Here is a 25,585-nt window from a genome sequence, read left to right as displayed (position 1 = left end):
GAAGCGGGGGCGCTTCGTGTGGAGGCCCAGGGGGGCAGGAGGCCTTGACCAGCAAAGAAAAAAGCCCAGCCGAAAGGGCGTGCGCCAATTTTTTCTCTTACCATACGGCCCGGGAGTGCGCGGACCAACAAGGGAGCTCATGCCGCCCAAAGCTGTGCCAGAGGCACAGGGACTCTCTGCCCTAGAAAAGAGGATCCATGCGACAGCACTCGCTGCGCCAGAGCATACCCTCACGGGTGATGAGCTTGCGACACAGTTCCATGACATTCCGATTGAAGAGCAGCTCTTGGCCATCAATAGTTTGCTCAAAAAGAGCTTGTTCCATGCACAAAAGGGGCCAGGCGGAATCCAGTATGTTGCTATCTCTACAGGAGAAGCGAGCATGATGGGTAGCATGGACGCCAATGAGCTCATCATCTACAACCATATTAAGGATGCGAAGAACGAGGGCATTTGGACCAAGCTCATCAAGGCACGCACAAACCTGCACCAGACGGTAATGACACGGTGCCTCCGCCTCCTTGAACAGAAGCAGCTTGTCAAAGTCGTCAAGTCGGTCAAGTTCCCCACCCGCAAAATTTACATGCTCTACGACCTTACGCCGTCCATCGAGCTATCGGGTGGTCCATGGTACACAGACAATGAGCTCGATACAGGATTCATTCACGAACTCTCCATGGCATGTTTGCGCTTCATTCAATCAAAGACGTGGCCAAAGGATGGCCGATCTTCATCTTTGTACCCAGCATCGCACACACAACATTTGCCTACCGCACAAAGTGTGCATCGATACCTCAAAGCAGCGCGCCTGACAGACACAGAACTAGAGCCAGAGCATGTCGTCGCACTTCTCGACCTGCTCATTTACGACCAAGAGATTGAAAAAATACCCGTTCTGCCTGTGTATACCAACGCAGCGCGAATGCAAGAATCAGAAGACGGGGAGCCAATTCCACGCCGCTCATCAAAGCGCAATCAGCGCGCTATGTCTATAAGTGACTCGGAGGATAGCCAGGCGGAGTCGCGAGCTAATTCCAACACCATCAAGCACAACGACTCGGATTCCTCGGACTCGAGCGAGCATGAACCTACCGCCCTCTCGAGGAAGAAACGGCATCGAAGCACAGTCGCGCATACGCACAGACGCGATGACTTATCGAGCGAAGAAGATGAACTGCCTCATCGTCGCCCACAGCGCCTGAATCAAGAGGAAGAGGAGGACGATACCTCGCTTACGCATGTTCCCTATGTCTACCGTGCTATTAAGCGCATGATTATGCCGCACAGTAGCATGATTGCTACGACATTTGTGCCACCAGATGCTACGATCCCTGACTCGTGTGGGCTGTATGACTCCTTGGTAGTCGAAGACAATGTGGTCTACGCCGATCCTTTCACGTCGTACAAAGATAAAGCAGAGACTATGAAAGTGGAAGTAAGTGAGGATACACAGGAATAAGTAGGCAAAAACAAATGTACAGTAGATGACGAGGCGATCGTAGAGGCGAGCAAGAAGGGTCGTAGCATATGGAGGTATAAAAAATGGTAGCCAAAAAGTGTGACAAGAGTGGGATTCGAACCCACGCCCGAAGACAACGGAAGCTAGAAGCTTGTGAATTAAGGAAACCTTAACGTTGCGCCTTAGACCACTCGGCCATCTTGCCGTTCGATACATTTCCTTTGTGTAGTAGGTTCATTTGATGGATCGGTACTCCAAGTACCTGCTACCTTTGGCGTGCCCATACCCCCTCCCTGCCTAGTTCATGGGACCACAAAGCATTTAGTTCCTCTCTGCACTACCTAGTTTGCGCATTTTCTTCTGTGCATCCTTCACAAATGACCACTTGGCAGGAAGAGGCTTTCCATCGTCATCAAACGATGCCCATTTAAACTTCTTTTGCAGTGTCATCGGGAAGAACTGGCCAATGTTCATTACTTGCAAGTTCAACTCCATCTTTTCACTCGTGGCAGGGTCCACAGGCCCTTCCTTCTTGACCTTGCCATTTTTCTCCGCACCCTTCCCTTTGGGAGGCTTGGCAGGCTGTTGTGATTGAAGGCGCATATCCCATTTTTTCAGCCAGGCAACAGTAATGCGTGGATCAATGTAGTTCATCTTCGAGGTACCTAGCGAGACATCGCTCGTATTGTTTTTGTTTAACAACTCGGCTTCTTGCTTTTTAATGGCTTCGTACTTGCCCAGAATACGTCGTGCACAGGAAGCCACATTGCAGGAAGCTGCCTCACTTTTGTTCTTCTTACGTTCGCGCTCTAGCACTTGCAGCTGTGCATCGAGCTTTTTCAGCTCCGCGTGCAAGTCGGCTTTGGTCGCAATTTTGCTGGGCTTGATATCGGCGACCTCCTCTTTCTTCACTTTACCTTGAGCAGCCTTGCGTTGTTCTTCTTGATACAAACGTTCTGACTCTTGGCGGTCAAATGCTGCTTGAAGACGGGCTTTCTTGGCAGTGATCAAAGCCTCTTCATGCTCTTGGATCCGGGATTTGTCGAGATCTGGCTCAGTCAGGATCAAGGCCCAGTGCTTTGCAAAGTCGTGATCCTTGGGAAGGTATTCTTTCTTCAAATCAGATGCCTTGTGGAAGGTAAGTAGCTTTTGTTGCTCCTTCATAATGTCATACTTGAGCGCAAAAATTTTCTCGCGCGTGCGTTCCAATGACTTGTTCAGCGTGATGTGATTCACCGTCTTTTGATGGTTGCATAGAATGGCCACTTGCCGATTCGCTTCATTGTAGGCGATGCGCAAATTGGCTGGATTGATCTCACGTTCTTGCGGCGTAGGCCGAGAAACCAGCCACTCCTCAGTTTGGTCGAGCAGTCCCTGGAAGGTGGCAGAGGCATTGTATGTACGGAAAACCTTGGCACTGAGGCCTTTCATGTATGTGCCCAGAAACTGATTCACCACATCGGGCGCGAGCGGAGTGAGTTTGTCACCGCGCACTTTCGGCGCAGCAAATATAGGATCATCAGGCCCTTTTTTCATGAGACGGCCATTCACTTTGGTGCCGTCCGTGGTAAGGAATGTGCCGATATTTTTGTAGACATCATGGTTGGAAATCGTCAATGTCTCATCGAACTTCATCGAGTCCTTACCAAGGAAAGACAGGTTCAGCTTATTGGGCGGGACGAGCGTCGCATGCCCACATCGCAGAGAGCACACGCCAAATGTCTCCGCCTCGTCCTCGCCTTTTTCGTTACCGGCACGTAACGAGAAGTTATCAATAAGCCAGACGATAGTAGCAACCATCTGCTCAACACGGTCTTTGGACTTGAGATTTTTCAATACATCCGCACGGACCTGCTTTACGCACGCATCCAGACGACGCGCCTTTTCGAACTTTTCGCGATCGGATTCGGTCTTAAAGGTACTCGAGGCATCCAAGAACACATACTTAAAACTGCCGTTGATATTTTCACGCCAGAGCGCGAGCCAAGTGACATCCTTTCTTTCCACAACCTCTCCCCACTTGTGCCCCGCCGGCGGAGCTGGCGGAGGGTGGTCCGCACTGTGGTTGATGGTGATCTGCTCTGGCAAAATACGTGTTTTGACACGACCGGCTTTGGGATGCGCACCACGCCCCAAGAACAGACCTGGTGGCTCCACGGTAACATTGCCGGCTTTTTGCTCTACACCATCCACGAGGCACGATTTGTATTCGTTTTCGATGGCTTTCCGTGCTGCAATCTCGGCTTTGCGTGCAGATGGAGCCATACTTTTCTTTCTCTCTGCCTCTGCATCTTTGAGCGATTTCCAGTAGTTGTACATATCCCGAAAGTCCAGCTTCTCAAATTTATTGATTCGCGTACCGTCCAGAGGTGGATATTTTTTCAGGTACATTTGGAAATCTTCGAAGAAGTTCTTGTTAAAGATCGGATTCGTAGCATGTTGGGTTTCAAGCTTAACAGCGTAGAACATGGCCACCTCTTCCGATTCCGGCGGCAAAGGGACAGGATGACCTGAATATGAGAGAGGGTTGAAACGTACCGTCGTACTTCAATTTAATTTCTTTGGGTAGGGGGGAATATGGCTCAGGGAATTTGGGGCCCTTGTGGATCAATGTCACCCACCGTGGCTCACCCCCGCCCTCAATATCCGCTTTGGTCTGCTGCTCTGACGACTTGGCTTTGGACGTACGCTTGCGCTTCGTGCCGGCCAAGGGCTTATCATCGTCCTCGTCCTCGTCGTCTTCATCCTCTTCCTCGTCTTCTTCGTCCTCACTTTCATTATAGTTTACAGGACGTGTCCGCCGTGAACTTGCCGCTTGCTGGGACATGGGCACGTCCGAGTCAGAATCCGAGTCGGAGGCTTTGACTTGCACGCTCAGCGGCATGTCGTCATCCGACTCTTCTTCCTCTTTGAATCTTTGTGCCCTCTTTTCCATCCTAACGTTGCTGGGTCGCGACGAGAGAGCCAGTCCCACCACAGGTCGCGTGTCGCGTAGAAACGAGGCGTAAAGCGCCTGCTCCGGTGGTGGGGGCTCTTCGAAGCTCTCTCTGCCTCCACGCGCTGGTCACGTGGGCGCGTAAGCGGTCGGTACCAGACCGATACGCTTGCTTCCGCCAGAGACTGTACGACAGCCACGTACTGTTGCCACGGTACGTATAATAGAAAGGACGAAGGGACCATGACTGACACTGTACTTGTGGTGGATGCTATGTGATGTATACATGTGATGCGGCCCGCCATCTGGCGGTTTAAAAAGCGCTTGGCATGCATAGATCCACGGCTCTTTCTACCACAGGACAACGTACAGACTCAAAAAATGTCTCAACTTTCCCGTGACCCCTGGGCTAAGCGTGAGGCTTGGCGCAAGCACCCTATCTTCTCGTACAGCTACTACTACCGCAACATGTTCCCTGGCCTCGGCCTTGGTGTGACGGCGTTTGTAGCCTACTGCGTGTGGGAGAAGTACGCTAAGAAGCCAGCCTCGCACGGTGCGCATTAATGACATTTTTGCGCTGAGGTCCAGTCTATTGTATTGACTGTGTGTATGGAACAGGAGCAAGATGCATATGTACGCGCTGAATCAGGTCGATGCTGGTACCTCCAGCATGTTCTCGACCCAAGCTTCACTATGGCGACGATATGCGGATTAAGCCGCTTTGCTTATTCTTGTACTGCTTTGATAGCTGGATATATATATGACTCTCCATCAATCACCACGCTCGCAGGATGGTTCGGCGACGCCCTCACCGAACGCCATACTCCTCTAGCCAGCCAGACGAGCCCTTCGCCAAGCCGTGCATGCTTGGCACATAAATCCGGGTATGGGAAATATGTTGACAAAGCCGTTAGGGCAGTTCTCCATGTTCTTATCGTTGGAAATTGCTTTCATTCTTGCACCGTGCAGTAACCGCCACTCATAGACGTGTGCCTGTTGACACGACTACTGTGCCTGTAGCGAGAAATCACCTCTCGGTTTTATGACAGTGGAGAGCGGGGAAAGCACGGGCGAAGCAGCACTGCAAGCTGTGCCCCAGGCAGCCATCGCTCCAGCACCACCGACGACCTCAGACAAAAAAGGCCCTGCAGAAAACAACGTTACTGGCACAGCCAAAGGCTCCAAAGATGAGGCACATCCACGTCCCCCTCGCCGAAAAAAAGCTAGTAGGGCATGCTACCATTGCCAAAAGGCACATTTGACATGCGATGATTGTATGTATGGCCTGGGTATCACAACTAACACTCACAGCACGTCCATGCCAGCGCTGCATTCGCAAAGGACTGGCCGACCAGTGTGTGGATGGCTATCGAAAGAAGGCAAAATACTTGTTGGAAGAAGATGAGATCCGTATGTATTCGCAGCACTTCTGACCTGAGTAGCATCGACCATGCCTCACCCTCTCCGGCGGGATATGCCACCACGACCGGTGGATACCTATGCTCCCAACATGCAAGAAAAGCATCGCTTGAGTAACCCGACCACGGGTTATGCTAATCCAGCTGTGTTTGAACATACGTCGTCACGGACGTTCCCACGCACAGATGTTGGAACACTCACACGTCTGGCTCGTGTTGGCGCAGCTCCGCCAGCTACGTTTGACTCAAATACAGCGTTTGGGTTCGACCCAACATCGTTAGAAAGCTCGATTTTGTCGTCGATGCTGCACGACGTGGAAAACAGTAACATCACGGAATCCCCTGACGTCCCCACGGTACCTGCTGTGGATTTGATGGAAAGCTATACCCATTTCAAGAACGTTCCTTCAAGCAGCGATATCCATGTGGATGGCTGGGATGCAAGCAAGCCCGGTATGGGCCAGACTCTCTTTGAGCCTATGCCAGGGAACTATAGCTCGGTGCCCTATGCCAATGGGCATGTGGGTACTTCTATGCCTTCATCATCTGTGCTGGAGCAAACAGGTGTAAACCCATCCTCGCTGGACAAAGATCCTGTGTTAACGACGGCTTCTGTCCCTAGTGATAGTGCCAAGCCGAGCCCTATGCGCTTGGGTTTGCCTGTGCGGCCTGATACGGACCCTAATGCAGAACTGGCTTGGAAGCAGCGAGTGGCCAAAGTTTATCGTGACAAGACTGAGCCATTCAGGTACACAGAAGGCTATCATATTCTGTTGAAATATGCAACGCAGAAGTACGAGACAGCCGATGTGCTGCGCATTGTGCGTGCGTTGGCCATTTACCGTCCTTCGCTGATCGCCTTGCAGATGGCTCTAAGTGAAGAAGATGAGGTGTTTGTGGAGCGAGCCTTCCAGCGCACCATCCTTGAATTTGAAAAGCTTATCTCGTTTTCGGGTACGCCTACGGTCGTTTGGCGGAGAACATGTGAAATTTCATTGGTTGGCACAGAATTTTGCATGTTGACGCAATGGTCAAAAGAAGATCTTCTGGGCAAATATATATACCAGTTTATGGATAAAGAGTCTGTATTGAACTATTGGGAGATGTTTGCCCGACACGCATTCGAAAACACGACACAATCGGTGATGACCAAATGCGTCTTGATGACGCCATCTGGTAAATCTATACCGTGCACATGGTGCTTCACCATCAAGCGTGACCCATTCGACTTGCCTGGCTTTGTGGTGGGCAACTTCCTCCCAATTTTGTCGTAACGATACTTTAGCCATTAGATAGATGGGAGACGACAATGTACGTTAAATTAGGCCACTTTTGATCTAACGAACAGTCACGTGGATTCACGCGCGCATAGGAGATCGCTACAGGGTGGCACGCAAGCATTGCTAGCGGTCCAGAATGGTATGTAGACTCACTTAGGAATCTCATGCTCAGCCAGGAGCATGTTGGGGATACCGCTGCGGATAGGGTAGACGTGCTCACAATTTGGGCAGACCATTTCTCCCTCCGAAACATGGATCTAGAGGTCGTGTGTCAGTGGAACGAGGTACCTACTTCTAAAAGTACATGGTGAAGTGTGCGTAAAAACTCCTCACTAGGCTCTTTCGATAGGAAATCTGGCATATCTTCAGGGAGGGATGTGTCACCCAGCTATTGTATAAGCATATACCCCTTATCACATACCTGTCGTGCTGTGGAGACAAAGGCTGGCCAAGCGAGCTTTGGAAGAAAGCCCTTCAAAAATGTTTCGTTGTAGTCGGCCTCAATAAGCTCCAACTGCACGTTCCTCAATTGAAGTGGAAAGTTATTAGAGGATGAGCCACAGCCTTTCGCATGACACGCTAACAAATTGTGCGTCAGGAGCCGCATGATGTTGCGAGATTTTTTGTGCGTGCGCGTGCGCGTAGGTTGATTTTTCCATTCAAGTGCGACATGGGTTCTTGGAATTTCCAATCCACGTGGCATGGGCGCCAGCACCCATGTTAGCCGAAGGTGTCAATCTTTCTCCGCCCAGGCGTCGAAAGCTTTTTGTGCAGGGACCCATAATCATGCAAGTAAATGTAATGTGGGGGCAGGACCCGGATTTACCCGGGCGCACATCGATGTGTGACAAATCGTGTTGCACCGCCGCTGCCGGCCACATGCACTATAGTGCATTAACACCTGTTCACTCGCTAGACTTAGCCGACCCCGAACCGGCCCATCGTATCTTGGGAGCGAAGCGCACGGGGCAGAATTATATATAACCGGACGGGAGGACCATTATGTCTTTACATCATTCCAATATGACTTCGCCAGGCAACCACCACGACGAACTTCCCAACAGCCAGGAGGAATTCAACCCTCTCCTCGGTGTGGACATCACCATGTTCTCGAAGGCCGGTTTCGACATGGAGCGTGTTTCGATCAAGCGCAACACCCCCGTGGCCGAGCTCTACGAGGAGGCTATTCGCAAGGAAGGTGCCGTTATCTCTTCGAGCGGTGCTCTGATCAACTTCTCGGGTAAGAAGACCGGTCGTAGCCCGAAGGACAAGCGTATTGTGTACGAGGAGACCTCGAAGGACGACATCTGGTGGGGCCCTGTCAACATCAAGCTTGACGAGCACACTTTCGAGATCAACCGTGAGCGTGCTATCGACTACCTGAACACCCGCGACGATATCTACGTCTTCGACGGTTTCGCTGGCTGGGAGCCGAAGTACCGCATCAAGGTCCGTGTGATCTGCGCTCGTGCCTACCATGCCCTCTTCATGCACAACATGCTTATCCGCCCGACTCGTGAGGAGCTCGAGAACTTCGGTGAGCCGGACTTCACTATCTACAACGCTGGTCAGTTCCCTGCCAACCGTTTCACTGCTGGTATGACCTCGTCGACCTCGGTGGAGATCAACTTCAAGCGCCGTGAGATGGTCATTCTGGGTACTGAGTACGCCGGTGAGATGAAGAAGGGTATCTTCTCGGTCATGCACTACCTGCAGCCGGTCAAGTTCGGCCAGCTGTCGCTCCACTCGTCGGCCAACCAGGGCCCGAATGGCGACGTGTCGCTGTTCTTCGGTCTCTCGGGTACTGGTAAGACCACTCTCTCGGCTGACCCGTCGCGCATGCTCATCGGTGACGACGAGCACGTCTGGTCGGACCACGGTGTGTTCAACATCGAGGGTGGTTGCTACGCCAAGTGCATTGGCCTGAGCGCTGAGAAGGAGCCCGAGATCTTCAACGCTATCCGCTTCGGTTCGATTCTGGAGAACGTCACCTACGACCAGAGCACTCGTGAGCCTGACTACGACGACTCTAGCATCACGGAGAACACTCGTTGCGCTTACCCGATCGAGTACATCCCGAACGCCAAGATCCCGTGCATTGCTGACAAGCAGCCGTCGAACGTCATTATGCTTACGTGCGATGCCTTCGGTGTTCTTCCGCCGGTGTCGAAGCTGACCTCGGAGCAGGCTCAGTACCACTTCATTGCTGGTTACACCTCGAAGACTCCGGGTACCGAGGACGGTGTCATGGAGCCCTCGCCGACCTTCTCGACCTGCTACGGTCAGCCCTTCATTGTGCTGCCGCCGCAGCGCTACGCCAGTATGCTTGCTGAGCGCATGAGCGCCACCAAGTGCAATGCCTGGCTTGTGAACACTGGCTGGACCGGCGGTAAGTTCGGTGTCGGCAAGCGTTGCCCGCTCAAGTACACTCGTGCTATCCTCGACGCCATCCACGATGGCTCGCTGGCCCAGGCTGAGTACGAGACCTTCGCTCCGGGTGTGTTCGACTTCCAGGTGCCGAAGGCTGTCAACAACGTTCCTTCGGAGCTGCTTGACCCGTCGAAGGCCTGGTCGGACAAGGGCGCCTTTGAGTCGGAGCTGAAGAAGCTGCAGGACATGTTCAAGGATGGCTTTGCCAAGTTCGAGAAGGAGGTGAAGCCGGAGGTGCTCCGCGCTGGTCCCAGCTCGGTCCACTAATTGACTCGCTAGGATCTAAGTAGTGTCAACGAGTCGTAATGTATACTACTGCCTACTTGATGATTGTGTGATGGATCGTTGCGCGCCCAACTTAGAAGATAGACTGAGCAGGGTTTGTTCCTGCATGCGGGGCCATGGTGGAGTGGCAAGGGAGGCGTGTATCCAGCTATGCACAGACCGACTCGTGGGACGTTGGGGCACGAGGAATTATGCGTTTTTGGGCGCCGCCCGCGAGCTCGTAGAGCGCCCGTCCTTTTGTAGGGACCGTTTGTCGGACACCATTGCATCATGTCTGCGTCCTTTTTCTCATGGCTGCGCTCGCCCGCCGCGCGCGACTACTTCATGGTACGTCTTTGAAATGCTCATTTGTAGTCCACGCACTTCTGGGGCCCTGTGGCCAACTGGGGTCTGCCGCTCGCTGCTATTGCGGACTTGAAGAAGGATGAGACTATGATCTCGTCGACAATGACGCCTACCCTCTTTATGTATTCGTATGTATAGCTGGGCCTAACGATCCAGGTGCGTGTTTATGCGCTTCGCTTTGCGTGTGCAACCGCGCAACATGCTCCTGTTTGCGTGTCATTTGACCAATGCCACGGCGCAGGGTGTTCAGATTGTTCGTCTGGTGGTACGTACGAAAGGGATTGTTCTTCTCACACAACAGCGCTACAAGTACGGTCACAAAGATACGGCAGCGGTGACGAGCAGCCCGGATGTGACTGCTGCGCAGAAGGAAAAGCAACAGGCTGCATAAGGAGTGACTGCGTATTTTTGCATGCATACCAACATGTAGAATGACTTACGTATTTATGTACAAGCATTATGAAGAAGAAGAGAGCAGGTCCTGCTGTTCTTCTTTCTGCAGCGGTTCGGTCATGGAGCGCATAGGTGTGCGAATGTAGGGGCGAGGGCTCATCGTTGGCCGTCGTTGCTCTGGCGACGTCTCTAGGTTGGGCCGTGACGATGGTATCCGTAGTTTCATTAAACCCAGACCTACTGCATCCTTTGCTGCGCGCGATACAGTACGTGAAGCGGTACGCGAACGTTCCCGCATCGCTGTTGAGGTCGTTACGCGACGGTCTAACGGAATTGGCGGCTCCCTTCCAATGTCGTCCTCGTCGAGCCATTCACAGTAATCGTCCACAATCCCTGTAGGAGACGCAATCTTATCACCATCTAGGTCTGCATCGTCGGCCCAGATGGGCGGCAAATTGATGTGGTACGATGATATCTGGGCCTGCGATGCGCTCTGGTCGCCCACGTCGCCATCCGTAGTCGGATCGTATCGCGGAGAGCGTACATGAGAGGGTTCCTTCCCATTTTCGAGGATGGGCTTTGGTGCATGACTGTCATGCACATCCATCTTGGTCGTGGGCCGCGAGTCGGGAGACGGTGCATCTGTCCATCCATGATGACCATGCGGCAACTCACTACCAGACACAAACTTGATGTGCTGTTCCGAATCAGGCGTATACGCTACTGGCCGGTCATACAGTTGGTAGCGCGGCACACTGCTATCGCAGCGGTTCAGCGTAGGTACAGGATCAAATTGACCCGTAGGCCGACGGTGACGTCGCGATGCCTTACGTGAGCTCTTGGCACGCATAATGCTACCGACGATACCCATACCACCCCGAATCGAGTCCATACCTGGATCTTCGATGTGCGTGATATCGTCTTCATGTTCGAGTTCGTGTCCCATTTCCATGACGCTGAGCAGCATAGACGACTTGCGGTCGACGCCTTTTTGCTGTTCGAGCTCTACAGGGTCCATCTTACTGAGCTGAAGGAGGACGATGCCGGAGCAAATGGTGAAAAAGCCAAACACGATGGTCACGATGTCCACCGCACTAGCACGCATACCTTGCGATAAAATGACGGACGTAATGATCGTCGCTGCTGTGAACAGAACGTAGTACGTCGGCGTAACAGCAGCGGTGTTGAACAGTTCCAGAGCCTTGTTGAGATAGTTGATTTCAATTAGCAAAGTCACGATAATGAATGCAAGGAGGAAATAGGTGAACCAATAGGTAAACTGATTGGAGCCACGAATGGATAAGATGATGGCCGCGCCGAGGCCGGATGTAACACTGACGCTGAGGCCGCCAATCACGCTGCACACGGTAATATACACAAGCATGTTTTTCTTACCGTAGCGCGGAGCGACAAGGAACACAAGGATCAAGGCGGCTACGACGCAGATGCCGAGCCATGTGAGAAACCCAGGAGCAATGAACAGTTTCTCGTATTCACGAATGTTGCCGCTGACTTTTTGCTCAGGCGCATTGATAGCAATGATGACCGAGCCAACAATACATAGGAAACACCCAATTTTACCGAAGAGCGTCAGATATTCTTTCAAAAAGATGGCTGAGAGGATGGCGCTTATTACCACCGACAGGGCGCCCATGGGCGTTACCAGTACAGCATCAGCGAACATGTAAGCCACAAAGTTGAGAACTTCGCCAAGGATCATGATAGTCATACCCGTCCACCATAAAGGACTCTTGAGGTACGCATGCGACTCACCGGCGGTTGTCTCATACTTTCTCTGGGCGGCAAGGAGACCCTTTTTCTTAAACACAAACGAGGATCCAATGAACACGCCACTGCCTACGGCCAGGGCCTACGTGATTAGTGGTGTGTGGTACATACCAGGCCAATGTACTTGTACGCTGGTGGGTTGGCGGCCGGATCATCTGTTCCGACACCCATCGCCGACCAAGCAGCGAGATGCACTCGCTAGAGCCAAGTGTTGTTTCGGCACGTCGCGGCGGCCGGCCAAAAGGCGCATGGGCTGTTGACTTTCGTTCCACCTCCACATAAAGACCCTCGGCCGCGTGCTGAATCCGCTTGGCTGGCTGGCTGGCTGGGCGTAGTAGTGGAGGTGGACGCTAGGCGTGGCTGATGCGCGCGATCGTCTTTGGTGCGGACAACGACGACGCCCCACCGCTCGTGTGCACGATGAGGGGGGACTCGTCTGCGACGATGTCTTCGCCAAGTGCCTCTTCGCCACAAGGCATTATAGAGGCCCATGTACGTGATACGAAAGAAAAAGATGCCAAATTGCAAGATACCATCACTCCATGGCTCCAAGACGAGCCTGTGTCGCCCACAGTGAGTGGACCCCACACGCGCGAGGGCAACACGTTACGGCGTCTAAATCCTTTCCAGATGTTTCGCTCCAACTCGGTGAAAAATCTAGCGCGGCCAGCCAAAGACAACGACGATCGTAAGTCACGTTTTCGGCTTTCCGATGGGTTGCACTCGTCTCCGTCGCCCAAGCCGAGCGTCGTAAACCCCTTACGCCGTCAGCGGCGCGGCAAGGTAGCTGATGGAGCTACGTCAGATCTACAGAAGGCGCCTGATATGGATCCTTTGCGGATCCTTACGGAGCCTCTGACCAAGCGTGCCTCGCGTGACTCCACGGCGTCCCAACCGCCAGCGCAACCCCATGGCGTCATCCTGGATACCAATTTGGACGATGTAAGCGACATTGTGGATTGGTCACGTATACCACCGACCGAATCCTCTTCTCGCCCCCCTTCCCTGTACTCACCCACGTCGCATACACCTTCACTCGTCCCCATATCGCCTCGAGCTTTGTCGCCTACCAACAATGCTGGGCCGGGCGGTGAGCATGCTGCACCGTCTATATCACGCGCACCACCCGGTGCAGGTGCTAAGCCGGCCACCGTCCTTGTCCCTGCGCCGGTAGAACCGACACCCGCTTCCTCGACGGCGTCTGCGTCGCCTGTGATTGTCCCTGTCCAACCTCGTTCTACGTCGGTAAAAACGCAGCCCTCGCCGCAGCCCTCTCCTACCATTACCCAGCCCGTCCCTGTGCGCAGCGCCTTTGTACCGTCACGCGGTATGCATCGACGAACAGGTTCGCTGGAAGCTCTTTTTCATCCGCGTCGCTCGCACGATAGCGAACGACCTGAGTCTCGAGCAGCGACAGCGCAACAACGCCTCAGCAGTGGTGCGTCCGATTCCTCTACCTTTTGGCACCCACGCTCGTCATACCATGGGAGTGAAGACTCATCTCTGGGTCAGCACAGTGCGCCGCCGCCCATGCCCATGTTGACAGAAGCGGGTACAGACTCGCCGCGCCGTTTTGCGCCTGGCAGTCGGCCTGGCACTCCCTTTTCTATACGCAGGACCAGCAGTCCGCGCGTCTTTTCCTCGGGCAGTGGACAGACGAGTCGCCCAGCGACGCCCTTGCACCCCGTCGATCCGTTTACCGGCGTAGCGACGACCGCCGCGACATCCTCCACATGGACGGCGCCGGCGAGTTGGGCCGTGCTGCATGAAGGGGCCGAACATGATTCATTGATACGCAATATTGGGCCTGAGAACGTCGAAGAGGACGATGCGATGGCCTGGCGAGCGCTAGCGATGGCTAGCGAAGTGCCGTACCATCCGACTGACAGCGAACGTGGGTCTATCACGATCTACGAGCCTGTGGTCGAGATGGATGCAAGTAGGGACTCTACACCGGTGCCTACGATGACGACGGCCCCCACCGGTGTGGCGTCCTCGCATGATACCCATGGGCCGAAGAAGCCGCGGTTCTTCCGCCGCGCTCATTGGCGTGCGGAATCGCCTGCGGGTTCCCTGTATGAAACGACTTTCCATCGTCATGGCCACCAACACCACCACACATCTCATGACCATGCTCCTTCTCCTGACGGGTCGACTCCGCAGCCCGCGGCCAAGGGGGGGCTCATATGTGTCGGCCCAGTGGCGTTTGGGCGGCGTGGCTTGCATACGCATTTGCCCTTCATCAAGGCCAAGCCGCGTGAGGCTCGCGATGCACGTGATACCATTGATGCCCTGGACTCGGCGATGGACCCTGCGCAGGCGCAAGTGCAAGCGCAGTCGCGTGCGCCGCCTGCTTCGTTGGGGCCGCGGCTGTCGGATGCGTCGATGATTGCCGACGAGGCGCAGGGCAAGACGTTTTTGCGTGTGTATGTGCAAGATGAGATGTACTTGATCATTTCGTGTGCCGTTGAAACGACGACCGCGGAAATTTCGTATGCGCTCTCCCAGCATACGTCGCTGCCCGAGTCACAGGGCCACAGGCTGTTTGTCTATGAGCGCGGCACGGATCGGCCGCTCCTACCCACGGAACATCCTGCACGTCTTTTCCGTCGCCGTCTGGTCCAGGAAGGATACACGGAGGGCGATGGGCTTGACACCCTCGGCAAGCTCGATATGAGCCATCTGCTGCGCTTTGTATTCCGAGCGGATCGCGTCTCGACACTCCCACTCCCATCGCTGCAAGGCGATGAAACGGACAAGCATTTGAATTTGCAGGCGATGCATTTGACCATGATCCCTGTGCCTGTCTACAAGTACGCCAAATGGATCGTTAGCTTGGACTTGTCGATGAACCCACTCACGGAACTGCCTCGTGACTTTGTCGAGCTATGTACGTCGCTGCGTATGCTGCGCCTCTCGGTTCTTGCGCTGAAACGTGTGCCGGAAGGCGTGACGAGTATCAAGACACTGACGCACCTGGATGTCAGCTCAAATCGCATCGTCGACTTGGATCATGTGGCCCTGCATGAGCTGCCGGAACTGCGGATGATCCGCGCGACGAACAACCGCTTGTCCTCCGTCCCGACGTACATTGCGATGATGTCATCCTTGCAGTCGATCAACCTGTCGAACAACCGCTTGGATACCTTCCCTGCGCGTCTGTGTGCCATTCCGCACCTGCGTGACTTGGACTTGTCGTTCAATACTATTAACCAGATCCCGCCGGAAATCGGTCAGCTGAAAGAGCTGGAACGTCTTCTCCTTGCAGGCAACTCAATCCGCCGCTTACCGGCGGAAATGCAGTCGTTGCAGGAACTGCGTGTGCTTGACGTTCGCTACACCACATTGCACTCGCTGCAAGATGTCTTGCATCTGCCGCGCTTGGAGCGTGTCCTGGCCGACCACAACTATATCACCAGCATCGACTCGCCCGTGAGCAGCTCGCTGAGTGTGCTCCACATGGCGCACAACCCCCTGAGTCGCGCGGCCCTCTCGGTCATGGCTGCCAGTCGGCTTACGCAGCTGGATCTCTCGTTTGCGAACCTTGTATCGATCAACGAGACACTGCTGGGCGCCGTCCCGAGCCTAACACGTCTTGTACTGGACCACAACCAACTGGCGTCGCTGCCTCGTCTGGACATTGTATCGCAGCTGCAGTACCTCAGCTGTGCCGGCAATGCCATTGGGTTCCTTCCAGAGACCATCGGCACCTTGTCCAAGCTGCAGCATCTGGATCTGCACAACAACAACATTCGCACACTGCCCTCATCGCTGTGGTGCTGCAAGAGCCTCATCTCGCTCAATGTGAGCTCCAATTTGCTGGAAAAATGGCCACGAGCCGAGGATCCCTCCGAGGCGCCGCTGCAGTACTCGCTTATGTATTTGCGTCTGGCAGACAATCGCCTGGGCGACGATGTGTTCCACCACATTGCGCTACTGCATGAGCTGGAAGTGCTCAACTTGTCGATGAACGAGATTTACGATATCCCGCCAGGGACCCTCTCGCCACTGGCGGAACTCCATGAACTGTACCTCTCGTCGAACTACCTCAGTGCCCTCCCGTCGGACGATCTGGAGCGCCTTACGAAGCTGTGCATTCTGTACTTGAACGACAACAAGATGCAATCGCTACCGGCTGAACTCGGTCGGCTCCAGCAGCTTCGTGCGATTGATGTCGGGAGCAATATGCTCAAGTACAACATTGCCAACTGGCACTATGAATGGAACTGGAACGCCAACTTGGAGCTACGCTACTTGAACCTCTCTGGCAATCAGCGCTTTGAAATCCGGCCCAAGCTTGCGGAAATCGATGGCCGCGAGAGAAACCTGGCCGACTTTAATCGGCTACGTCACTTGCGTCTGCTCGGCCTGATGGAGGTGACCATGACGCACCAGCCACTACCTGACGAGAGCGATCATCGTCGTGTACGCACGACGCTGGCGCATGTAAATGCTATGCCCTACGGCATGGCCGACTCGATCGGACGGCATGATGCGATCCACATCTTCGACTTGGTCCTTCCGCAGTACGGTGGCAATGAAAACGAAGCGCTCTTGGGTCTCGTGCAGGGCCACTCCTCCTCGCCCTTTGCCGCTACACACATCGCGCGGTTCCTCACACATTACGCGCCCGAGGTCTTGCAAGAGGAGCTCGTGCCCTTGCAATCCAATTACGAGGGCACAGATGTCGTGCCGACGGCCATGCGGCGTATGTTCCTCAGGCTGAATCGCATGTACGCTGAGCATGTGCTTCACCGCCATTCTGCGCATACAGCCTCGCTCAAGTCGTCTCACGCTTCTTCGTCGTCATCGACGCCGGATAGTCACCACACGCAGGAGATCTTTTGGGGTTGGGGTCAAGGCGCATCGCCCGATACGCTGCTATGGCAGGCCAATGCCAGTGCTCTCTTTGCGTACCTAAAGGGACACATGCTGTACATTGCGAATGTCGGCGACGTGATTGGTGTTCTCTCGCGCGCGGGCGGTATGGTCAAAGTACTCGGCACCAAGCATGAGCCATTGGATCGCGATGAAACGCATCGTATCCGGGCCGCCGAGGGATGGGTGTCGCACCGCAATATGGTCAACGATCGCATGAATGTGGCCCGTGCGTTTGGCCACTTCCACCTCTCCCCCGTCATCACGGCATGCCCCTCGGTGCTCTCTTTGCCGCTCACCGATGCCGATGAGTTTGTGATTATTGCTAACGAGGAGCTGTGGAAGCACATGTCGTACCAAATGGCCGTGGATATCGCCCGTATGGATCGCCAGGATCCACGTCTTGCCGCCCAGAAACTACGCGATACTGCCTTGGCCTATGGCGCATCGGAATACATCTCTGTCATGGTTCTTACAGTAGGCGGCCTCTTCCATGAGCACCTCAATGCCCATGCACAAGTCCAGCATGCATGGCAACGTGGCGGTATTGAGTCGGTGAAAAAGATCCACCGACGTGGTCGAACGGACACCGATAGTACGTTGGCTCGTCTGGACCGGGAGGTACTTCCACCGATTGGGCAAGTGGCTCTCGTATTTACCGATATCAAGAGCTCCACACTGCTTTGGGAATCCAATCCTAGCATGCAGGCAGCGATTCGGCTGCACAACCTGCTCCTTCGTCGGCAATTACGCAGTATTGGTGGGTATGAAGTCAAGACCGAAGGCGACGCTTTCATGGTCTCGTTTGAGTCCGTGAGTGCCGCGTTGCTATGGTGCTTTAGCGTGCAGCTTCGTCTGCTCAACGTCGATTGGCCGCAAGAGATCCTCGATACGGAGCAGGCACACCCTGTGTTTGGAGATGATGGGTCCCTACTCTATCGTGGTCTAAGCGTACGTATGGGCATTCACTGGGGCTGGCCTGTATGTGAAGTGGATCCGGTGAACAATCGTATGGACTACTTTGGCCCTATGGTCAATCGGGCGGCGCGAATTAGTGGCGCGGCAGATGGTGGGCAAATTCTCGCGAGCCAGGACGTGGTCCAGGAACTGGAACGATTGTTTACCAAGTATGGACCGACCGATGACTTGCCGAGCGAAGTAGGCAGTGAGGCGCCGACCAATGCATCGACGCCCCGTGAAGTCGTCTTGCTTCGTCGTATGGGTCTCGGTATTATTTCCATGGGCGAGCGACGTTTGAAAGGGATTGAAACGCCTGAAAAGCTGTTCCTTCTGCACCCGAAATTGTTGGCTGGTCGGTATGCCCATCTGGCCGGCGTACGACGAGGCGGCGAAACACTTCAAGTATACGAGCCCACTAGAGAACTTGTGGAGCTCAACCAAATCAAGCAGCTAGGCTACTTGTGCATGCGCCTCGAGTCGCTCACAAACAACAAATGCTTCCCTGGTATCGACCCGAACGATCCCTGGTCTGAGCTTGTGGCCAAGGACTTGAAACTTCCTCGCACTCGCGTTCCTGTCCCAGCTGAAGAGCGTACTGCGCTTGTTGAGCGTGTTGTACACGAGGCGCCCGATTTGTGCATCATGGCTGACCGAGAAGATGCGACAGACGCCGAATTGGTCCCCGTGCTCATCCAGCTCATTACGCGTATTCGCAATAGCGTTCGCAGCTTAGCCCTGGACTTTGCTCGGCAGTCTATCGGCGGACCTCATGCCGATGAAGCTATGAAACTCTTGTTCGACGATATGGACCTCGACACTTAATGCTACTTGCTATATAGACGCTTGTATTATCACCCAGACTATTTTTCCACCGTACACGCGCTTGGGCCATCCCAAGTCCACGGACTCGTTGCCCTCCACCTGTCATCGGCACAAACCGGTTGGAACGTAGCGTGTGGTCCAATCTGCAATGCTTTACACTAATTGGCAATATACGGCCCTATCACGGGCAATGATGCGCAATGCACGTGCCGCCATCCGACAGGGGCCTGGTCGTTGTGGAATTCTTCCCTGCGCCGGGCACGATCGCCTGAAACTTTTCCAACCACCACTTCTCGTGTTGTCTTTGACCATGTCGTTCACCCAGAACTTTATCGGTGCTTCGTACCCTGCGCACTCGGTTCTCGAGAGCGCCAAGCCCCCGACGGGTGTTGACCTGTACTCGCGCTTCGCCCTGGCCGGTGCTCTCTGCTGCTCTATCACCCACGGTGCCATGACTCCGATCGATGTGGTCAAGACCCGTATCCAGCTGGAGCCTACCGTGTACAACAAGGGTATGATTGGTAGCTTCCGCCAGATCATTGCCAACGAGGGTGCCGGTGCTCTGCTCACTGGTCTTGGCCCGACTGCCATGGGTTACTTCCTGCAGGGTGGTTTCAAGTTCGGTGGTTACGAGCTGTTTAAGAAGCTCATTGTCGACCAGGTTGGCATGTCCACCGCCCAGGAGAACCGCATGGGTGTTTACCTTGCTGCCTCGGCTCTTGCTGAGTTCTTCGCCGACATTGCCCTCTGCCCTCTGGAGGCCACTCGTATCCGTCTCGTCTCGCAGCCCACTTTCGCTAACGGTCTCATCGGTGGCTTTGCCCGCATTGCCCGTGAGGAGGGTCTTGGCGGTTTCTACGCTGGTTTCGGTCCGATTCTGTTCAAGCAGGTGCCGTACAACATGGCCAAGTTCGCTACCATGGAGATTGTGTTGGAGGCTCTTCTCTCGACCTACGGCAAGCAGAAGTCGGAACTCTCGTCGACTGAGGCTACCACCTTCAACCTCGGCTCGGGTCTGATTGCTGGTTTCGCTGCTGCCACCATCTCGCAACCGGCCGACACCCTGCTCTCGAAGGTCAACAAGACCAAGGCTCTGCCGGGTGAGACCACTGGTGGCCGTCTCCTCAAGTTCGCCAAGGAGCTCGGCCCGGCCGGTCTCTTCACCGGTCTGACCACTCGTCTGGTCATGGTCGGTACTATGACTGCCTTCCAGTTCGGTATCTACGGCCAGATCAAGCAGGCCCTGGGTGCCACCAACTCGGTCGAGATCGCCAAGGTCGTCAAGGCCTAAACATAGTATTGCATCCCGTACTTGTTGGACTGAATGCTCTTTTTCTCTCTATATAGCTAGCTTTTTGCCTGCTTCGTTTTACGCGTCATCGCGTTGGATCGCGGCTTGCCATGACGGGGCCCAGGGATGCTTGGCTAATTCAAGGTCCTGCACGTGATGTGGAGGCTGCTGCGGCTTCGATGGCGCAATCGTTCTGGTCCGGGCGCCTGCATAGCGGCGTTCGAACGGAAGGAGCAAGGCATTCCCTGGGACGTTTGTCAGGCTTGCCTAGCTACTATTTCATAATGGTCAACCCTCCGCACGGTGGTGTTTTGAAGGATCTCCTTGCCCGTGATGCCCACATCTCGGCTCAGCTCCGTGAGGAGGCTGACACTCTGCCTGAGATTGTTCTCAGCGAGGTATGTCTCTCTTGTCCCATGCATCCTAACTCTCCAGCGTCAACTGTGTGACTTGGAGCTCATTATTACCGGTGGTTTCTCGCCTCTGGAAGGCTTCATGTCGAAGGCTGACTACGAGGGCTGCTTGACCAACATGCGCTTGGCTGATGGTTCGCTCTTCCCGATGCCCATTACTCTTGACGTGTCCAAGGAGCAGGTCGACTCGCTCCAACTCAAGCAGGGTGCGCGTGTGACGCTGCGCGACCCGCGTGACGACGCTGCTATTGCGATTCTCACTGTGTCGGACCTCTACGATGTGGACCATTCGCGTGAGGCTGAGCTTGTGCTCGGTGCCGACGACAAGGCTCACCCGGCTGTGGCGTACCTGCACAACAACGTGAAGGACGTGTACGTCGGTGGTGCCGTCCAGGCTATCACCAAGCCGCAGTACTACGACTACGTTGAGCTGCGCTTCACGCCTGCTGAGCTGCGTCACCACTTTGAGAAGGTCGCGTGGCGCAAGGTTGTCGCGTTCCAGACTCGTAACCCGATGCACCGTGCTCACCGTGAGCTTACTGTGCGTGCGGCGCGTCAGCTGCAGGCCAACATTCTGATTCACCCTGTCGTTGGTATGACCAAGCCTGGTGACGTTGACCACTACACGCGTGTGCGTGTGTACCAGAGCCTCATGCCGCGTTACCCGAAGGGTATGGCTACGCTCGCCCTCCTCCCGCTGGCCATGCGTATGGCTGGTCCGCGTGAGGCCGTGTGGCACGCCATTATCCGTAAGAACTTCGGTGTGTCGCACTTTATTGTCGGTCGTGACCACGCTGGCCCTGGTAAGAACAGCAAGGGCCAAGACTTTTACGGTCCGTACGATGCGCAGGACCTTGTGCGCAAGTTTGCCGACGAGCTCGGCATTGAGATGGTGCCGTTCCAGCAGATGACCTACCTGCCGGACACTGACGAGTACCAGCCTGTGGATGAGGTGCAGCCGGGTACCAAGACGCTCGACATTAGCGGTACCGAGCTTCGTCGTCGTCTACGCACTGGTGCGCCGATTCCTGACTGGTTCAGCTACGAGAGCGTCGTGAAGACGCTCCGTGAGAGCTACCCACCGAAGGCCCAGCAGGGTTTCACCATCTTCCTTACTGGTCTGTTCAATTCGGGTAAGGACCAGATTGCGCGTGCGCTGCAGGTCAAGTTCCATGAGCAGGGCGGCCGCAGTGTGTCGCTACTCCTTGGTGACACTGTCCGCAACGAGCTCTCTTCGGAGCTCGGCTTCTCGCCGGAAGACCGCCACACGAACATCCAGCGCATTGCCTTTGTGGCCAGTGAGCTGACGCGCGCTGGTGCTGCTGTGATTGCTTCGCCTATTGCGCCGTACGAACGTTCCCGTCAGGCTGCGCGTGAGACGATCACCAAGAACGGTGGCTCGGGCAACTTCTTCTTGGTGCACGTTGCTACTCCGCTGGAGTACTGTGAAAAGACGGACCGCCGTGGCAACTATGCCAAGGCTCGCCGTGGCGAGATCAAGGGCTTCACTGGTGTCGACGATGTGTATGAGGAGCCGAAGGATGCCGATCTCGTTGTCGATGTGTCGAAGCAGAGCATTGCCGAAATTACACACTCGATTGTGCTGCTGCTCGAGGCGAACAGGTACGTTTGACCATCTACCACACTAACCTCTTCAGCTTGATTTAAGAACAACACTATGTAGATTTCGAACTGTTCATAGGCACAGATTCCCGAGAAGGGGAAAGTGATCGGCAACTTGCCAGAGTGGTCTAATGGGTGAGACTTGAACCACCTTCGTTGGGCAATCTCATGGGCTCCGCCCGCACAGGTTCGAACCCTGTAGTTGTCGCTTTTTTATTTTTCCTGTTGCCAAGATCATGTATGCTACATACTAACTAGACTCTTCTTCTTGCATAGGATCATCTCCAAGGCCATCGTTTACCATATCCATATGCTCATTGAGTGAAGGGCTTGCATCCTTGTCAAGTAGCGTAGAATCAGCCATGGACTCATCGGCTTCTTCTGTGTCCTCCGGCTCTTCCGGCTCCTCCGCTTCGTCAGCCTCCTCTTCCTTCTCTTCTTCGCCACCGTTCGCTTCCATATTGGCACGCTCCTCACGTTGTTTCATAGCCACAGAAAGAGGGATGGCGGTAGGTACGACTTCCCGCAAAAAGTCCAGGTATTCATTCTGCGACACGGCCTTAGCTACGCTTGTTAGTCGATCGTCTGTGCATACATACCCATATCATCGTAACGGATCATTTTCCGCTTATCCAAACGTGCGTTATTGCACCCTTCTTCAGCAAACTTCTTCACAAACAATTCCTAACAGGTAAGTGGGTATTGGGTCACGTACCGTTGCGACGCTGATCAGGAACGTAGCTTCCTTACTGCAAATATCCACAGAACTATCCGCCTGCATACGGTAAGCATAGAAGGGCATACATACCTTAATAATCTTTGAAACCCTGGCCATGGGGAAGACTGACGTGCCCTTTTGAGGAGGAGCGACAGGCCGCGACACGCGTCGCGTCAACGTTGTCGAAGGTTCCGTCGTCGGCTCTGTGGACATAGGCGTGCTTTGGTCTGTGGGTGTATCCTGGGGGACAGGGACTGGATTCTCCTCCATCCTCTCTGTCACTGGTCGGATTGTCTCTTCTGTTGCCGACATGGTGAGGATGAGACGCCCGCCTGGCTCTCACGCGACGCGACGCGACTTGCGCCCAGGACTCCTATTTTCTGGCCTACTAGGCCCAGAGTCCATATCTCCACTTTGACACTGCCTGTCGTGCAGGGGCCTTGTGATGGACCACGACAAGGGCGAGGGGGAATCCCATGCGTCGCCATGGGAGGTGGGTACTTTTAATGCTAACCGCAGACATATCTTCACAGGGATGTTGTCCTGTTTGCAATCGATTGTGGAACACATATGCATGTTAAAGATAGCGAGCATGGGCTGCCTCCGCTGGTCGTTGCCTTGCAGGCGGCATTGCGTCTCATGGAGATCAAGCTGGTCAATTCGCCGAAAGATCATATTGGAATCTTATTATGGAATACAGTACGTACTTGAGCACAGCTCACATTAGGCGGACTCACGTATGTTGACCAAAAGCAAGAGTGGGTTTTGGCCGAACACAGTGGAATACACTGCCATCAAGCAGGTGGACGTCCCTACGACCTTTCAGCTACGAGAATTACTTCGCCGTATCGAAAGCGATCCATCTGTGTTGGAAGAGCGAATGAAGCCATGCAGCACTCAAATATCCGTGGAGCACGTTTTATCCAACGCCATGCACTTACTTAGTACATCGGCCAAAGCCAGTACACGCCGCGTTTTCTTTATCACAAACCAAGATGATCCGCATCCTGGAAAAAACAAGCGAATCATTCAAAAAGCGTGTGTAGATCGCGTTAAGGTGCGTTCGTTCGTCTCGACTCACATGCAGGACTATTATCGCCGTGGTATTGATTTGGAGCCTTTCTTTATGAGCTCAGCCACGGAAGCCTTCCACATCAATACTTTTTATGCGGAAATTCTAGGCGTGTATGATGATGGTTTGTTGGATGACACACTCCGACCATGGCGGTTACGGCAAATGCAAGACCAAAATGTGTCCAAGCGCGCTGTGTGGGACTCGACCATGAAACTGGCGGAGCTGGATGAGCAGCTGAGCGGCCGAGAAATGCCTAAGCGCGTAGTGTTTGATTTGACGATGGATTTAGGGCCATTGTCCAAACCAGCTCCCTCTTCAGAGGAAGAACACTCACATTTCAAAACCCCGGGCTCATCGCAGTGGCGCATACATGTCAAGGGCTACAGTCTTATTTCGGAAGCTACGCCTGATTTGCCTGTTAAAGTCTCCTCGTTCGGTCGAGAAGATCCCAATGATTTATACGAAGTGACAAACATCACGCAATGGCGTCGTGCGGATACAGGCGACGTTGTCCAGCCATCTGATATGGAGCAAGTGTATGATGTGAGCAAGGACAATTCGCCACGTTCTCATGTCGCGTTTACCAACGATGAAATCAAGTCACTCCGACAGTTTGGGTGCATCCCCAGCTTGCGCCTGCTTGGCTTTAAAGATCGATCGACTCTTCACTTTTACGAGAATTTGAAGCACTCGTACTTTTTATACCCTTCCGACTTGGAGCAACCTGGGAGTAAGCGTGTGTTTGCTGCGTTGCTTCAATCCATGTTGTCCAAAAATAAGGTGGCGCTGACTTTATTCATGTCGCGTGACAATGTCATCCCTACGTTTGCCATCCTACTTCCCCAGGCAGAAGAACTTGACGAAGAGGGGCATCAGCTTGTACCACCCGGCCTGAATTTAATCGTCATGCCGTACATGGACGATATTCGTGAGCCGCCTGAAGCTCGGACACTCACAGCGAGCAAGGACGAAATCACCATGGCGAGCCGCCTTATTGATACCTTCCACCGGAAAGATCCATTCAATCCAGATGTATTCTCGAACCCTGCCTTGACCTACCACTATGGTCTATTAATGGCTGAAGCGTTTGGCACACCTGCTCCCTTTTTCGAAGATACCACGCTGCCTCAGTACGACTTAATTGAGCATGTATGTATACATCGTTTGCTAACATCACAGCGTGCCCACGATGCCATCCAGGCCTGGAACGATGCTATTGAAGCGGATCCACGCACACAGGGAAGCAGCAGCGATATGAACTCGGCCAAGACGGCATCGATCCCCGAAGCCGTACTCCGGCAGATGCACAAAGACGGTACATTGCACCAGGTATGTACACTTCACAATTCACACGCAGCTTCGACGCCCTGAATTGCAGAATGCGTGTGCGCAACTAGCATTGCCCAAGTTTGGTCGCAAAGCGGATTTGATTGCTGAGCTCCAAACTTACTTTTCTACACACTAAAGACGCA

At 54.1% G+C, this 25,585-nt stretch overlaps 13 protein-coding genes across 13 annotated transcripts; 9 read left to right on the top strand and 4 right to left on the bottom strand.

Annotated features, from left to right (window-relative positions):
* Positions 1 to 139: 139 nt before the first annotated feature.
* On the top strand, positions 140 to 1,459 carry Malapachy_2465 (rpc34-dna-directed rna polymerase 34 kd subunit; the record flags this gene model as incomplete). The annotated part of the gene is made up of 1 exon (XM_018136954.1): positions 140 to 1,459. One exon carries the CDS (start codon positions 140 to 142, stop codon positions 1,457 to 1,459), a length of 1,320 nt encoding a protein of 439 aa, XP_017992941.1.
* Positions 1,460 to 1,780: 321 nt separating this feature from the next.
* On the bottom strand, positions 1,781 to 4,394 carry Malapachy_2449 (dna topoisomerase i; the record flags this gene model as incomplete). The annotated part of the gene is made up of 2 exons (XM_018136938.1): positions 1,781 to 3,969; positions 3,998 to 4,394. The coding sequence occupies 2 exons, from the start codon at positions 4,392 to 4,394 to the stop codon at positions 1,781 to 1,783; spliced, it is 2,586 nt and encodes an 861-aa protein (XP_017993058.1).
* Positions 4,395 to 4,775: 381 nt separating this feature from the next.
* On the top strand, positions 4,776 to 4,958 carry Malapachy_2435 (hypothetical protein; the record flags this gene model as incomplete). The annotated part of the gene is made up of 1 exon (XM_018136924.1): positions 4,776 to 4,958. The coding sequence occupies one exon, from the start codon at positions 4,776 to 4,778 to the stop codon at positions 4,956 to 4,958; it is 183 nt and encodes a 60-aa protein (XP_017993105.1).
* Positions 4,959 to 5,436: 478 nt separating this feature from the next.
* Positions 5,437 to 7,086, top strand: Malapachy_2437 (transcription factor; the record flags this gene model as incomplete). The annotated part of the gene is made up of 3 exons (XM_018136926.1): positions 5,437 to 5,668; positions 5,706 to 5,804; positions 5,837 to 7,086. 3 exons carry the CDS (start codon positions 5,437 to 5,439, stop codon positions 7,084 to 7,086), a joined length of 1,581 nt encoding a protein of 526 aa, XP_017993103.1.
* Positions 7,087 to 7,241: 155 nt separating this feature from the next.
* Positions 7,242 to 7,699, bottom strand: Malapachy_2420 (hypothetical protein; the record flags this gene model as incomplete). Its single annotated transcript, XM_018136910.1, has 3 exons — positions 7,242 to 7,349; positions 7,385 to 7,480; positions 7,514 to 7,699. The coding sequence occupies 3 exons, from the start codon at positions 7,697 to 7,699 to the stop codon at positions 7,242 to 7,244; spliced, it is 390 nt and encodes a 129-aa protein (XP_017993147.1).
* A 416-nt stretch (positions 7,700 to 8,115) lies between these two features.
* On the top strand, positions 8,116 to 9,789 carry Malapachy_2433 (phosphoenolpyruvate carboxykinase; the record flags this gene model as incomplete). Its single annotated transcript, XM_018136922.1, has 1 exon — positions 8,116 to 9,789. The coding sequence occupies one exon, from the start codon at positions 8,116 to 8,118 to the stop codon at positions 9,787 to 9,789; it is 1,674 nt and encodes a 557-aa protein (XP_017993099.1).
* A 288-nt stretch (positions 9,790 to 10,077) lies between these two features.
* On the top strand, positions 10,078 to 10,543 carry Malapachy_2447 (hypothetical protein; the record flags this gene model as incomplete). The annotated part of the gene is made up of 4 exons (XM_018136936.1): positions 10,078 to 10,134; positions 10,162 to 10,280; positions 10,309 to 10,417; positions 10,454 to 10,543. The coding sequence occupies 4 exons, from the start codon at positions 10,078 to 10,080 to the stop codon at positions 10,541 to 10,543; spliced, it is 375 nt and encodes a 124-aa protein (XP_017993318.1).
* Positions 10,544 to 10,609: 66 nt separating this feature from the next.
* On the bottom strand, positions 10,610 to 12,504 carry Malapachy_2421 (hypothetical protein; the record flags this gene model as incomplete). The annotated part of the gene is made up of 2 exons (XM_018136911.1): positions 10,610 to 12,415; positions 12,445 to 12,504. The coding sequence occupies 2 exons, from the start codon at positions 12,502 to 12,504 to the stop codon at positions 10,610 to 10,612; spliced, it is 1,866 nt and encodes a 621-aa protein (XP_017993146.1).
* Positions 12,505 to 12,777: 273 nt separating this feature from the next.
* On the top strand, positions 12,778 to 18,993 carry Malapachy_2441 (adenylate cyclase; the record flags this gene model as incomplete). Its single annotated transcript, XM_018136930.1, has 1 exon — positions 12,778 to 18,993. The coding sequence occupies one exon, from the start codon at positions 12,778 to 12,780 to the stop codon at positions 18,991 to 18,993; it is 6,216 nt and encodes a 2,071-aa protein (XP_017993324.1).
* Positions 18,994 to 19,303: 310 nt separating this feature from the next.
* On the top strand, positions 19,304 to 20,284 carry Malapachy_2445 (phosphate transport protein mir1; the record flags this gene model as incomplete). Its single annotated transcript, XM_018136934.1, has 1 exon — positions 19,304 to 20,284. One exon carries the CDS (start codon positions 19,304 to 19,306, stop codon positions 20,282 to 20,284), a length of 981 nt encoding a protein of 326 aa, XP_017993320.1.
* A 284-nt stretch (positions 20,285 to 20,568) lies between these two features.
* Malapachy_2443 (sulfate adenylyltransferase) lies at positions 20,569 to 22,365 on the top strand (the record flags this gene model as incomplete). Its single annotated transcript, XM_018136932.1, has 3 exons — positions 20,569 to 20,682; positions 20,720 to 22,320; positions 22,356 to 22,365. 3 exons carry the CDS (start codon positions 20,569 to 20,571, stop codon positions 22,363 to 22,365), a joined length of 1,725 nt encoding a protein of 574 aa, XP_017993322.1.
* Positions 22,366 to 22,570: 205 nt separating this feature from the next.
* On the bottom strand, positions 22,571 to 23,350 carry Malapachy_2454 (dna polymerase epsilon p12 subunit (dna polymerase epsilon subunit 4); the record flags this gene model as incomplete). The annotated part of the gene is made up of 4 exons (XM_018136943.1): positions 22,571 to 22,884; positions 22,920 to 23,004; positions 23,036 to 23,095; positions 23,129 to 23,350. 4 exons carry the CDS (start codon positions 23,348 to 23,350, stop codon positions 22,571 to 22,573), a joined length of 681 nt encoding a protein of 226 aa, XP_017992991.1.
* Positions 23,351 to 23,483: 133 nt separating this feature from the next.
* Malapachy_2462 (ku70-like protein) lies at positions 23,484 to 25,578 on the top strand (the record flags this gene model as incomplete). Its single annotated transcript, XM_018136951.1, has 6 exons — positions 23,484 to 23,531; positions 23,558 to 23,737; positions 23,766 to 24,095; positions 24,126 to 25,262; positions 25,293 to 25,442; positions 25,471 to 25,578. The coding sequence occupies 6 exons, from the start codon at positions 23,484 to 23,486 to the stop codon at positions 25,576 to 25,578; spliced, it is 1,953 nt and encodes a 650-aa protein (XP_017992948.1).
* Positions 25,579 to 25,585: the final 7 nt, after the last annotated feature.

Source organism: Malassezia pachydermatis (assembly GCF_001278385.1).
Source record: "Malassezia pachydermatis strain CBS 1879 chromosome Unknown scaffold2, whole genome shotgun sequence".
NCBI lineage: Eukaryota > Fungi > Basidiomycota > Malasseziomycetes > Malasseziales > Malasseziaceae > Malassezia > Malassezia pachydermatis.
The sequence above is the reverse complement of the archived record's forward strand: the minus strand, read 5'-3'. Positions and strand labels throughout refer to the sequence as shown.